The sequence below is a fragment of the Macrosteles quadrilineatus genome, unplaced genomic scaffold (assembly GCF_028750875.1).
Source record: "Macrosteles quadrilineatus isolate MER2022 unplaced genomic scaffold, UCM_ALF_1.0 Scaffold_6__1_contigs__length_79288215, whole genome shotgun sequence".
NCBI classification, from domain to species: Eukaryota; Metazoa; Arthropoda; class Insecta; order Hemiptera; family Cicadellidae; genus Macrosteles; species Macrosteles quadrilineatus.
Genome location: NW_026542599.1, coordinates 30,038,858 through 30,053,451, shown reverse-complemented (window position 1 = coordinate 30,053,451; position 14,594 = coordinate 30,038,858). Strand labels below are relative to the sequence as shown.

At 35.1% G+C, this 14,594-nt stretch overlaps 1 protein-coding gene across 2 annotated transcripts in view; it reads right to left on the bottom strand.

Moving 5' to 3' along the window:
• The window catches only part of LOC128996448 (oxysterol-binding protein-related protein 9), a 115,705-nt gene that overhangs the window by 62,744 nt on the left and 38,367 nt on the right, over nt 1–14,594 (bottom strand). For both annotated transcript variants that reach the window (XM_054421781.1, XM_054421782.1), the window contains exons 5-8: nt 12,186–12,236; nt 9,706–9,781; nt 7,828–7,938; nt 6,780–6,918 (exon numbers count right to left, since the gene is read on the bottom strand). In XM_054421781.1, the coding sequence (XP_054277756.1) occupies nt 6,780–6,918; nt 7,828–7,938; nt 9,706–9,781; nt 12,186–12,236 (377 nt within the window). The remainder of the gene's footprint in view (nt 1–6,779; nt 6,919–7,827; nt 7,939–9,705; nt 9,782–12,185; nt 12,237–14,594) is intronic.

Below are 14,594 nucleotides of genomic sequence, written 5' to 3'. Positions count from 1 at the left end.
CTAGGACACAAGGCTCCAGCCCAGAACAATTTTACACATTAGTTCAGACTAGTGTTAGAGGATTGCGGTCTTACAAGATGGTTAAAACCAATTGGCAATTGACAGGATTTAAACCCGAGACCTTGTGGACCGAAGCCTCAAGCTCTACCACTAGATAAGCTCGCTTTAGGGAGTTCATTCATAGGATTCCAAATCTATATATTTACAAATTTACATACAATCACAAAATAGTAATGCCACAACCCAAGGGTTGCAAAATTATATAATTTTTGGATTTTAACAGAAAATGAAAATGTTTTACTTGAATTAACAATAAGGAACAACTACTCTGAGACTATTGCTAGTAGGCAGTTTAATATATTTATCTATACAAATGTAGACGATGTAAATATACAAAAAATACTAGTAGGAAACTTACATTAACATAAGTAGCAGTGTGCATTGTAGTCTGTTTAGCAGCAACATAATTCGTGTCAGTGGCTGTTGCTGTGGCGTAATTTCTAAATATAGTATTAATTGCTCTTTACCTACATTATGCTTTGCAAGGTTCTTGATTCATCGTTTATCAACAATAAAAATGATAGATCCACCAGATAAGCGCATTTTAGAATATTTCTCCATTAAGTCATACATTGATTTAAAATTAGGCCTGAGTCAATGTATACAAAAACATGGGCATGGGTTGGACTGAAAAAGCCATCTTCTAAAAGTTAGCCAAAATAACATTATAACATTTACTACGCAGCTTCTGTAACTAATCACTCTATAACAACCTATTTTAACAATAGTACTTTAGATATTTATACTCCAACAATTTTAGATATTCCAGATATTTTATTAAAAAATGCATTTAACTATTTTTTGAAAAAGTATTTTTTATTTCCCATGCTTTTAGAATTACTTTTATTTGCAAAAAATACCAACTTTTCAAAGTAAATTACTTAGTGATGTTAAACCAGCAACAGAAAAAAACCAACTTGAAATTCCATGTGATAGCGTTATGAAGAAAGGTTCGAGGATTGAAATCCGAATTCCTATCACAGGTGTAATTACAGCTCAATTAAATGCAGCCAGCGCGAGCACTGAACCGTGCGCAATTAGAGCCTTAATCCCTGCAAAGACGGCAATATTCCTCTCACTCAACAGACGGATAATCATTCCGCAAGATTCTTTCAAGACCAATATAGCATTAATGAATGTTTAGATCAATAAAAAATAATAAATAATAAACGAAATAAAGCCATCTCAATTATCTTACATGTATCAAAATATTTATTGAAGGCCAATTTAAAAATTACACTTCTAATAATTAGTAGGGTTAATGAGGTGTATTTTGCATTGCAGCATTATGCATAGAAATGTTTGTTTGGTAAACTGAAAGATGTTAAGCTTATGCTCTTTGGTTTACTAAAGTTGGTTTTGCTCAGAAACCTATGTTTATTTAAAAATTGAACTGTTCCCTAGTTTTGTTTGAAACACATCTTATATACTAAAAAACTTTTGCAAAACTTATGACAGCTAGCCTGACCATACTACTGGACCAAATTAGACACGGTTGGTACCAAATGAAAGATATTTTCCTGTAGATGTGCGGAATCCCTTAAAAAATAAGCACAACAAATAATTCAAAATTAAAAAAAAAACAACATTGGCCTTATATCTTGCCATGTTGGTGACGAAATAACATCAACATGTAAACAGAAAATCAAAACAAATGGAAGAAATTCCAATCACATAATTTACTTACAGCGTGAGGTGAAAATAGAGAAGTTTGCACATACCATTTTTTAACATCACCGCCCCTGGTCTTTAAGACTGTTTCTCTAACCTTTTCTCATTCATTATCTTTTCCTAATAACCAATTTTAAATGCAAAAAATGTTTGTTCTTAAGCCAAAAAATATTATTGTAAAAAGGTAGTTACAAAAATAAACCTAGAGTCGAATGACTGTGAAAGGGTTGACAAAATTAAGTTAACCTGTAACTAAAACTGTTTAGTGCGTTTCAGGATTTAAGAGGGCTGGGGATTGTGTTAATTCAATAAAAAGGTTAGCTCATCTAAATTTCTGCAGGGTTTACGTTTACGATACATAAAATAACCCTAGCTTTTAACTAAATAAATAAATTATTTATAACGTAGTGTAAAATGAACACAGCATGAAAAGTCAAATTATTTATATTTTAGAAAATTTTTTCCAAGACTACAACATTTCTTTCTGATTCTGCTTTTAGGTAATTAACAAATTTCAGACACCGTATAGCTTTCTAGAACTACTGTACGAGGCTTGTTTTTAAAGGGGCCTGACGTCTACGGGTCACTGTGTCTACACATTTTTTTAAAGTTTTTAATCTCCTGCCGAATGGGAGACAAGGTCAGTGAAAAGTGATACTTTTTTGACTACAAGAAACATATCGGCAGCAGACATTCATTGACATATAACCAAAAGATTATGGCCCTAATGCAAAGAGTGAGGGTCAAGTACAAAATAAGTTTAGGAAGATTAAAAATGGACGTAAAAATTAATATTTTGAAGAGATTGTGTTTTGATGCGTACCCAGACTTTTCACAAAAGACCACAATGGAAAAAGGTTAGTGAGAGTTTTGGATTTCTTGATGCCTTACGAGTTAGAAAGATGGTATGTTGATTCAAATCCTTACAAGACAAAACACGGGTATCTCATATCATATCACTCCTGAATCACCTGGCAATCAACTTAGCCCGTCAATTTCAAGTCCTGTTAATGCTGGTCTGAGTGTTATATCATGAACATTTTCACACATATAAACTATTACAAATTAAACCAACTAACTACGTACATTACCAAACATTTATGTTAAATAGGGGATTTCACAGTTGTTAAAACTTGATTCATTGTTGGGAATGACTTTAAGCTGAGCAGCAATTTATTCACAAAACCAGGATGAAGCCAGCTAATTAAAAGTTTTAAGTTGTTCAGTTATAACTGTTGGAGAACTTGGAAGTTTTCAAACTCTCTTATATCCAACTTTGAAAGTTGTAAAACTACCACAAACTTTATATTTTTTTATACCAGTAATTAGTTGTCTAATGTCATTTTGTCCCTAAGAGCTTCACAGAAGGCAATTTGTTACTGAGAGTCCCATAAACATTTTAAAAACTGTTTATTAGCTAATTAATTATTATAAAACCAGTTCAACACAGACTTAAAATCTTTAAATTATCTCAACAGTACATGGAGCCAAAAATATAAAAAAATACCTCATTCTCTAAATTCAAATTATTTTTAACAAATTTTTTTTGGAAATTTTACTCACTAGAAGAATATCTGAGAGATGTGTAAATTTGAAAGACATTACTTCACTTTTAAGTTTATTTTGATTGCTTTATTTCTTTTGTATTTTATTATGTAGATTTATCAATTTAGTATTCAACTTATGAGAAATCACCTGTCAAGAGAATTGATGTAGTGTGATGATGTTAGTAAATAAAAAAAAATAATTACTTAAAACTAAACAGTGGTTGATATCGAAATAGATGTGAATTCAGATCAACACAATGTCCAGTAGGTAGGGGAGTGCCCAGAGCTTAGTCTGTTATTATGCTCAGTCAACTATTATGTACACTGTTGGCACAACTCTCCTATTTATACACAACATGCCACAAGAACTGCACCATCAACAGATAAAGCCCTTCAATACTGTCTCCAAAATGATTTTGACATTAATACGTCAAAAACAACACCGATAAGTTATAGCAGGAAGCAGGAGCAAATACCAGGAATTCTTAAAATCTCAGTAAAAAGAAATTCCAAGCTGCTGGGTCTAACAATTGATGTTGACCTCTATTGGAATGACCAGACTTGAAACCTCATCAAGAAGCTTTCATCTGGGTTATGGTGAAAAGAATGATGTGGATAGGATGGCGGAAAGTGCTGAGACAGCATACCACACTATGGTTGAATCACGTGTATGATATGGATTGATTGCATGGAAAGTGACCTTAATAATATCCTGGATATCTAAAAAGAGGCAATAAAGACACTCTATAATCTTGACCCTAAAGACAGCTGCAGGGGAGCTTTCACATCACTAAAGCTTTTACCAGTTATAGACCTCATCCATTTATTTTTTATGTAAAGTAAAAACATAAGCTGGAATTCCTCAGAAATCAAGGTTTCCAATCCTATAACAAAAGAAGAGCAACTGGCTTCAGTCTTCTGGTCCACCATGCAATGCAATTTGGCATGTAAAAGATTGGCCCAAGAATCATAAATGCATTGCCAAATAACTTGAAAAATCAATATTATAAACTTTTAATTCCGGTAAAGCAAGAACAGCCTATATTTTTGTAATGTCATTGTATTTTTTAAGAAATCACAAATAAAGAAAACAGTCTATTGTCTGTATAGGTTAACCGTCTAATTGAATGTGCCTCCAGGTGAGGGTTAAACCACCCCGATGCTTAGCTAGTATTCATGGTATTATTTAAGCATCTTAGTATGGAGCGAGATAGAGCCCAGAGCCCACAGAAGGCTGTCGAAGTAGGTCAGAGTACTACTTCCCACTTCCCACTGAGGGAGCTGGAGTCTACGGCAGGGGTCTCCAATCTACAGCCCGTGGTTGGAGACCCCTGGTTTAAGGACTTTGGCCTTGAGTTCAGGTAAGATAATGTTAAAGCAGGGATTAAGGTAAGTTTAACAAATTAGGGGTTATTTATTAACCTTTTTCAGGCTACCAGACATTTAAGGCGTTTAAGTTTGTTTGAGGAGGGATATTTTAAGTTTGTGCCTGAGCTAAGTCACCCAAAGTAACTTTGGGCAGCCCTAAAGGTAGCTTTGAGTTTTATCAATGTTACAGGGCCTAAAAAGCAAATGTTTCCACAAAATGTGATTTAATGGGAAATTCATTGATGATTGTTACTTAAGAAAAGGATATTTTTCATGCATTATACCCCTTTACAGGAAAAAATTATTCTTAACAACCTTGGAGACGCAGAAAGTTTTTGGCTCCTGCAAAAGGTCACAATTCATTTTATATTACCATTTTGTGTTTTGTGTGTGTGTGCCATCTTGTGTGTATCAAAAGAATCCTGGATAAACATTTAGCAAACCCATCAGCAAGAACATAGGTGACCTTACCAACAAGTCAAAACTATGCACATTCACATTATAAACATTAACCTTCGCGCTTTCTGTAGTTCATTAGGTCCGTCACACTTAAAAACTTTACTTTCTTTCTTACACTGTGACAAAATAAGTGTATGGATTAAGCGCTGAAATTCGACAATGGAGCAGTAGTCCTTATACACATTCAATTCAATTCAATATTTCTTTATTCATTAAAGCACAAAGTACATCTGCTGGTAATTGATGGATTGACAGTAGAAAAGCTGTTAACTGTATATTACTCAACTACAATGCTTCAATTTACATATTTAACACATATGTTACTTGTACAATCCAAGTTGGACTGCAACTGACGAAGAAACTTGCCAACTTTGGGTCGTCGTAAACTTTCCTTTTACCTTCTGTTACTGCTTGTCAGAAATTACTTGACTTGTCACCGTTGTCTGTTAGGGGCTTATTAGCTTTCCCTTCTCAGAGTAAGTTAAGTTTTAAAATTTTGTTTGTGGTTACACTTATAGTTAAATATCACACACAAAAAACTTAGGACTGAATGTTGCAACACTAATTCAATATGTGAAATACTTAAGTTTTTAATAGTTTATCTGATTAAAAAATTGTATACTTTTTCAGTAAAAGATTCACCCTTAATTTGCAAGAAGTGGTTGGCGATGTTACTGTTACTGAGAATGTACTAATAAAGTTTGCACCATCTCAAAAAATTAAGCTATTCGCCATAAAACTTTAAGGCATCTGCAAATTGATTATGATAAAGTGAACCATGGCATATGCATGGTGGAAGGAAAATGGACTTGGTTTTGCTACAACAACAGGTACACGTCTTTAGATCACCTTAACTAAGAAAGAATATGCTACAACAATAGCGGTAAACGGTTACTGTGTTACAGTTGTTATTATGACGTTGGATTGATGTTGCAGTTGTGTTAGATTATTGCCGCAATCATGATATATATGTTCCAATTGTTAGTGACCAACATTGCAATTGTAATCAATTACAGAACTTTAAGTGGTTTAAATACCTGTATTATGATAATCCTATAGCAGTAGCAATTAGTTTCTGTTCACAATGGAACCATCATCAGGCATCACGAGGACGAAAACGTCACACCATATGAAATTCGACATGATGTCAAATTGGTACAAACATTCACATAACGAACATATGACACGTCTCACGCATAACTAGAGCCTTTCTAGAACCCTACTGATGATAAGACTAGTGTGACACACCAACCACAGTGAACAGTATTCTAGAACTAAACCCCTTTGGTTGCATATTAAATTATTCTAGTACCACTACCATAAAGGACATAAGGACCTTGGGGACAATATAGAGGTAAATGAACCACTTAAAGTATAACTTGGTAATTAAGAGGGTACTTACCTTGAAAACGTAATACATTTTTGTCACAATCTTAATACATTGTTGTTGCAATTGTACACACCATTGTAAAAATTAATTGTCATCCGTGGTAGCCACAACCAAGATAACTTGTTGGTCAATAACGCATGATGATCATGACATTACTAAGAGTGCAGGGTTTCAAAAATGTGCGTAAGAGTATCACAATATCCCCATATCAAGCTGTAAATCAAGGCTACTTCCGTAGTCGAAGACCAGGGAATTACAGAATATGTAAATAAAAGTTTACTCACGTTCGGACGGTGGTGGGGGAAGAGGTGGCCGAGGCAAGTTCGCTGTTATCGTTGGCATCGTAGAAATCTTCCTCTTCGGAACTAGAATACGACGTCTCGGGAACATTTAACACAGGAATAGGCGATGTGGAGCTGAGACCTGTGAAAAATGAAAGATTTAGCGTTTTAACAACTTGAGACATCCTATAGTTCATTTGTTCTGGAAACATTTACTTTTAAACAACTGTAATGATCTGGTTGTCTTGTACAGCTTGATGTAACAACCTCCGGTAGTCAAAATTTTGACAAGAAGAAGAAATATCACTAAACCAGAGCGAGTTGACTGTCTTAATAGTCTTATAGTTTTTAGACTTACACAAGATATAGATAGCCTACACTGAGACAGTGACCTAATTAACATGGACAATTTTTAACTAGTTTGACTGATCCATCAATAGTTTTCTCTTTTCTATCTATAACTTTCTTGTGTAACTTCAAGCATTAAAGGAGACTGGCTAGGTGTTTCTTACAGCAAAATTGAATTGAATTGAAACCAGTTCTTTTGCTACAGCCTATAAAATTTGACAACCAGAACAAAATACAGTTAATAAAGAGCTCACCAAGAGTCACGAGATGACACAAAAAGTATTGACATTTTTCCTTCACTGCAGGTGTCTGCATGTACACGAAATACCTCAAGCACAATAAGGGACAGTTTGTTTTATCATTTGAACTGTGATAAACGTGTGTTTTAGTTTCAAATCGTAGATTTTACAGACCTAAACCTTTTTAATATTTCTATTGTTGGTTTTAGGCCTGATTTGAATACTTCAAGCGAACGATTCTTGAGCTAATCTCTGAAAAAATTATATAATAAAAAACGTAATCACAGGAGATGATCATGATGCTATAGCAAATGCCACATAATGATATTGCCTTCTGTGATAGGTATGTGACGTTCAGTGGGTGCCAAGCTCCCTGTGGATGTTCTATGACAGGGATTTCACTTAGTGTAGCTCAGCAAAATCAAATACAAGAAATTCAAATGTCAGAAACAATATTTACTTACCAGATCCAAAAACAGGCATCATTGGGAGACTTTGCATCATGGGAATTCTAGGTTCAACACACTCAGAACCTAGCTCTATACCAGGTTGTACTTCGGACGGCAATAGAGAACCTGAAACATTTGTGGAGTTGAGATAAAGAAAATTCTGAATTATAGATTTAGCAAAATTCGCTTTACAACAAATACATCTGAATCCCAGTAATTTAAACCCTACGAATTAGAACGTCCAGCTAATCTCATGTTATTAAAAAAAGATTACATTACATATTTAACACGATGACTGCTGAAAAAAACGTACAGGCGCTCCCTAGTGGCGGGCGAAGCCCCGGCATGCAACCGAATCAGCGAACGCAATTGGCATTCAAATATTTCAGTCTGACGAATCACAAAAGAGCAGTGGTGACTGTGCTGCGTTACCCCGAGAGTGGATGTAGTTCACTGAAACACCCAAAGGTAGCAGCACTACACGGATCCGTATCCAGTGTCTTTGTAATGTGGGTTGAAGAGAAAAAATCCCCGAAACCGGGACAAAAGCATTGCCAGAAAGGATTTTACGGGAAATTTTAGAAATTCTAAGCTGGCAGGCTGGCAACGATTATAACGTCTCCGTCTGAGGCTAAGCTCACACTGACTCAATATATTTCTGTTGGTCTGGTGCCGACTTTTGTCGGCGCGCGCCACATTGAGGTGCTAGCGACGCCGACTAGAGTCGGCGTTAGCAGTCAACGTGTTAAATTTAAAACAATGCTAATTGTTCTAAAACACCAACCAGGATGTCCAGCCGACCGAAAGACTAGGACTCTGGATGTTGTAATTGAATAATAAATAGGTTAACATACCTTACGTCGTCAATCCTAAAATTAGTCTACGGCGACTAGTTTTGAAACATCAAGGATTCATTGTCGAGCCTCTTGCCTCTTAAAAATATTGGGACATCTTGTCATTGTCAATACACAATAGTACATTTAACATATAAACACGAACATGGACACAAACTATTTACAAAAATGAATGCGCGGTCGGCCATAGGTATCGCGGTGACGGACACAATGCAACTAACCGATTCCTGTCTGTCGACATTGACCTTGGAGGGGGTGAAACAGCTGATTGTGAGCGCTTCTGTTATCAATGCCTTCAATCCTATCAAATATTATGTTAAGGCCAAAATTTAGTTTTTCATTTCAAATGTCGTGAGGATTTTTTTTTGTTGCTTTGTAGATTTCTGGACTTTCTAGAACATTCATTAAGGAGCCTTTGGTACATTTGTGTAAAATATTTAGGCTATCATTGCAGCTATTAACGTTGTGGTTTTCGTTAATCAGGTGTTCAGCGAACTTGGTGTTGAGTTCTCAATTTAGGTTTAGGAAGGTGTTCGTTAAACCTTTTCTTGAACGAACGACCTGTTTGTCCCATATATATTTTAGGGCAGTCGCTGCAAGATAGTTTATATACTCCAGTGTCCTCAAGGCTGTTGGAATGAGTTGTTTTGGTAGTTTGTGGATTTAAGAGGCTTTCTAATTTACTCAAAGTTTTGTGAACTAAAGTTATGTTATGTTTCTTCAATTCGTTTTTCAGGGTGTAGTGTAGATTGCTACCATATTCTATGGATACAAACGGATACAAATTGGACTCGTCAATTCGGATATTATAATGTTTCAATGTTTCTGTGTACCACTTGAAAATGCCAACATGGTGAAACATGTAGTGGATTAAAAATCACACTATTTGAACTGCAAGACGAGGTACCGGTATGTTTTAATTTAGTCTATACTAAGCAGTTCAGGGGCTACAAAATGGAATTTAACAAAATATCAAATTACTCATTACAAATTATATTTTTGTATTTCGAAGCAAGCTAATAACAGATTGCATAGTTACCTGGAGAAATGGCTTTAGGCGAGGAATCAGGCACTGAGACAGGCTGGTAAGTTCCATTGACTGGAAAAGCTGTGTTCTGGAACAAAACCAGATCCAGAATGAGGTCCATAATGGAAGGAGTTGTAAAACAATTCCCACAATGAAAACTACAGACATAGATCTTTCAAATTACAGTACCTCGATAGTTTGACACCCCCTATTGTTGGTCACGGGCCATGATGACATGACATGTCGGCAGCAGGCAATGACGGATTCGACACGGTCCATAACTAGAGCCTTATTATTATTTTCATAAACGCAAAAACTCTATACTTTAACTATCCCATCAATTAACATTTGTTTCTAAATCCAAAGTGAAAAGCAGTTGAATATTAAAAACTATTTTATACAGTAAGAAGACAAAGAATGTACAGTAGAGATTTAAGTTGATAAGTTTGTTATTTTTTGTCAAGTTTTATACTATTCATTGAATTTATTTGCTTTATCTCGTGTGTTAAATACTTCCTGTGTGTAATTGCCCAATATACACCCTATAGTTTGACATTTCGTTGTTCTACACCCTCTTGGTCCACTAAGTGTCAAACTATCGAGGTTCTACTGTAGCAATAATGTTAGTTTGCAGTATACCTTGTGAAATTACGACACCCAACATACGTGGGTTGTCCATAAATTAAGGTCTCCAAAAAAAGGTATCGTCGCAGTGAAACTAGCTAACCAAGATCACCAGCATCAACACGGAAATCAGTGTTAGCGTCTTGGACTGATAGGTTAAGCCAAACACTGCTGGATCAGACGGGTTGCTTGCCCACGTAACTTTATTGTAATGATTCATCATTGTCTTTAGATCACTATGCAGACCAATAGTTTCTTTCTGGTGATGGGCACTAGAGGTTTCTAGATAAAAAAATGTAAGAAAAGCAGATAAGAAAATAATCTTTACTTCCTACTCTATTATTCTAGCAGCTAGCCAATCCTTACCACTGTGCTGATTAGTTTCACTGTAGTAGCTGATAATGAAGTTGTGAAAAATCTACACTTCCTCCCCAAGTATGAATCAAGTTCTGTAATTAGGTTTGTTAAGTCTTAGGGTTAAACCCCCTAAATCTGTTGACTGATGTAAATGGATAAAAGTGTTTAGGACATAGAAAAAGTGGAAATTAAGTGAAGGTGGTTTGGATATGGTCATAAAAATGTGCAGGACCAATGTTTTGCTGGATGTAGGCCAGATGTGTTCGTTCATCAGATTCGTTTGAGGCAGTGATCAAAGTTAGGGTAGTTCTGTATGCGGCTACCAATAGTGTGTCTGGTTGGGACATTGCCGAACAGACAAGGATGTCTCGTAAGACAAATACAGATAACAGTAAATCTGGAATTCTTAAAAACACTGATACTCTATGCAAATGTGTATGGCCTTTTGCCTGCACCCTATGTCACTTTCTCATGACATTAGTTATGTCTCCGTACACTCTGATCAACTGGCAATGGGTTCAATAGAGGTAGACACCCTTCCCACATACACTGCTCACAGAACTATGTATGAATGTGTATCTTTTAAATGAATTGTACATTATAAAGAACGTTTTGTGTAAATGAAATATGTCTACTTCTATGTCTATGTGACGTTGACTATACTTAGCGTAAGTGTTGATTTCCCCTCACAATGTTATTGTAGCTACTACGACAAGACTAATAGTTGCATATGTCATAAATAACCGGTTAAAAATAGTAGTCAAGGAAGCATAAATATTTTTGAATAGTAAAAATTACGACGCTGGTTGTAGATTTGACCTAGTTCATTTAGCTACTTGTGCTAGTTGGAGGCTTCAACCAGATATGAAATAGCTAATCTTTTTTGGATACATCGTTGTATTATAAGTTAATTTACATTGGTGAATAAGTCGCATGTAACCTTTACGATACAGATCAATTTTTGCTGGAGTACTAGCCTTTAGACTAACATCACATTTAAGATTAAATAACTGAAATTACAAGTCAGCTAGTTCAAATCTGGTACCAACGTCGCGTTCTTCACTTCATCTACTCCTTGGGAGCTGACAGGGGCTTCATGCGGATCTTAATTTGTGGACAACCGTCATATTTAATCTGATGGCTAAACTAAGTCATACTCACGGTAATGAACATGCATTATCCCATACATTACTTATTGACTAACAATATTGAATATCTCCGCTGAACAACGTTGCAAACGACATATTTTGTAAAATTAAGATTTTAAAAGGTCAATGCAAATTACATTTCCTATTGATTGGGATATTTTGCTTTTCAAAATACATAGGTTGGCAACACTTTTACAAGCGATTGAATGCACAAAAATTGGCTGTGTTAGAATTGGCATGGCCAGAACGTTGTGTTTTCTGAAAATATTCACTTTTGTCGCTTGCAGCGTTGTTAACTAATCAACTCTCAATGAATGTGACAATTTGGTAAGATACTCTGGATTGGAGGACACTTTTATGTACCTTGGCTATCTGTAGGAGAACAATGGTGTGTTTCACCTGCTCCAGCATATTCTGAAACACAGGGTTCAAGTTACTACAAAAATGTATAACAAACAATTACCAAAACAATTAAAAATTCAGCCTGATTCAAATATTTTTTAAATCACATGTAAAAACATAATATTACAACATTTAGGTTCATCTTCAAGTAAGGTTGTTACAACTTTATTTTACTGTATGATTTATGTTATAAAACCCAAATGCATTTCTTGGTTAAATGACCACGGTTTCAAACCTAACAGTTTGCTTGACAGTACAACAGGTGAAAAAAACAAGGTTGTAAAAGATAATATTAGGTTTTACATACCTACAACAAAAGGATTCTTTGCTTTTACCCTTTAATTTGTATAAATAGGTGATAAAAATGTGTAAATGCATTTATTGCTCTCCAAGACAATAATGTAAATATATAACCAGATTATGTACCTTGTTTATATTCATCCTTAGATAGTATCTGAAGATTTAAGATAACTAATTTTGGGTTGTATGATTACTATCCACCATCTAATCCAATGAGAATGGGGTACTTTATTATTTCCCTATTAATAATTGTTTTATATTACCTATATGTAATTTTATAACTTTTATCCCTTATTATTTTATCCTGAAGATCCACAAAACCAAAATAAAAGCCAAAAAAGATAAATCCATATCCTCCTCCTCTATGATAATGTAAAAAGAAGCAAAACAAGTGATGTGTGCAATCCCAAACAAACTCACTAATGTCGTCACACATTGGTAAATTTGGATTGCACACATACAGCTTGGTCGCCATTAGCTGTATGGGCTATTAATTAACAGCTGTGTCTAAGGAATATGTCGACCTTAGTCACTAACAAGACTACGAGATCGCGCCACTCATCATACACTCATCTCCATTCATACTTGGCTTAAAATACCTACTTTGTATGGTCGCCATTTCAAAGAAAAGGTAAAAAAAGTAAAGATTAGAACCTATGTACGTAGGAAAACATAAACTATACATTCGTCAGTGGCCTAAGCTAACTCTGAGCTACCATGCTACCGTCAGACAACAGGGAGAGAGTCACACATCACACCGAGCGGCCGCAGGGAAGATGCGACAAACTAGTCGGTTAGCAGTACGGCTACCTCACTGCCAAATGCAGTGACAAGTTACACTCATGAATTAATATCAATGGGATAAGACAGAAGATGGGGTACGCAACCGTTTATTTGCTTCAAATCCTGAGTCTTGGTATCAAGATGTTGCACAATTAAAGTGTCACCATAGTATAAGAATAAACATCAAAATTATATGTTTTGAAAAGAAACAGATTCTGCAACTTTGCCAATTGGCGGCATTGTACAAATTTACCTAATACATTTTTCTGCACCTTGGTTATTTCTAGCGGTTTGTGCAAGCAAACAACATGGCCAGGACTGGAATTTCATATTTGTCTCCAAAAAAATTTATTTTTATACGATTTTATGTCTTTTGTTAGGTGTCTTTTTATAACTTATGAGCTTTTGCAAGGAAATACAGGGTGGTAATAAAGTCCGAAGACAGTTAAATATTTTCTTAACCACAACAGATAAATCAATAAGATTTGGTACATCAACACCACACCTAAAAATCTACTTTTTTTAGTAAATGTCAATTTTCTGTCATATCATGGGGACGTCCCGCAAGGAGTCAGAAGGAAATCTTAAATAGAAGCAGAGGTTGACATGTACATCTCATTAAACGTCTTTACTAGCAGATTATAATGCCGCAAATTTGAACTCAAACGGACAACCGAGCCAAGAATGACAGTTGTGCAAAGATTTATCACGTCAACGTCATAACGTCATTCGCCTATTGGGTCTGATGATGGTTGGAGTGTCCAATGGAAATCGATTACCACTTACCATCTTTTTTGTATATTTACCGTCTTGTGAGTAACAGTAAGCGTTAATATATGTTTTAAGTGTTATAAGACGTTTCTTTTATTTACTTTCCGTAAATTTAATAACACTTACAATGCTGATCAAGAAGAAATATAATGGTAAATGAAAACGCTATTTCATTGAGGGTTTCACCTCTTAAGCCTTTGATTTCAAAGGTCTAGATCTGGTAAAAAAACTTTCTTTATAATGAATTAAAATGAGGATTATAATATTTAACAGCTGCTAACATTCAGTTTAATTTTAAACCGCAGTCACATTGTAAACAATAGACGAAACAGTTTATTAAAATGTACTTTGCATAGGCTAATTTTTCTTGATGGCATGGGTCTACAATCAATATTTTGGGTTAAAGTGTTCACGTAACAATTATAAGGTCGGCGGTTCGATCCTGAGAAAATTCAGTATGTTTTAATGGTTTGAAACTGAACCCAGCTGTTCCTCATCATTGGACTTTTTAATGAT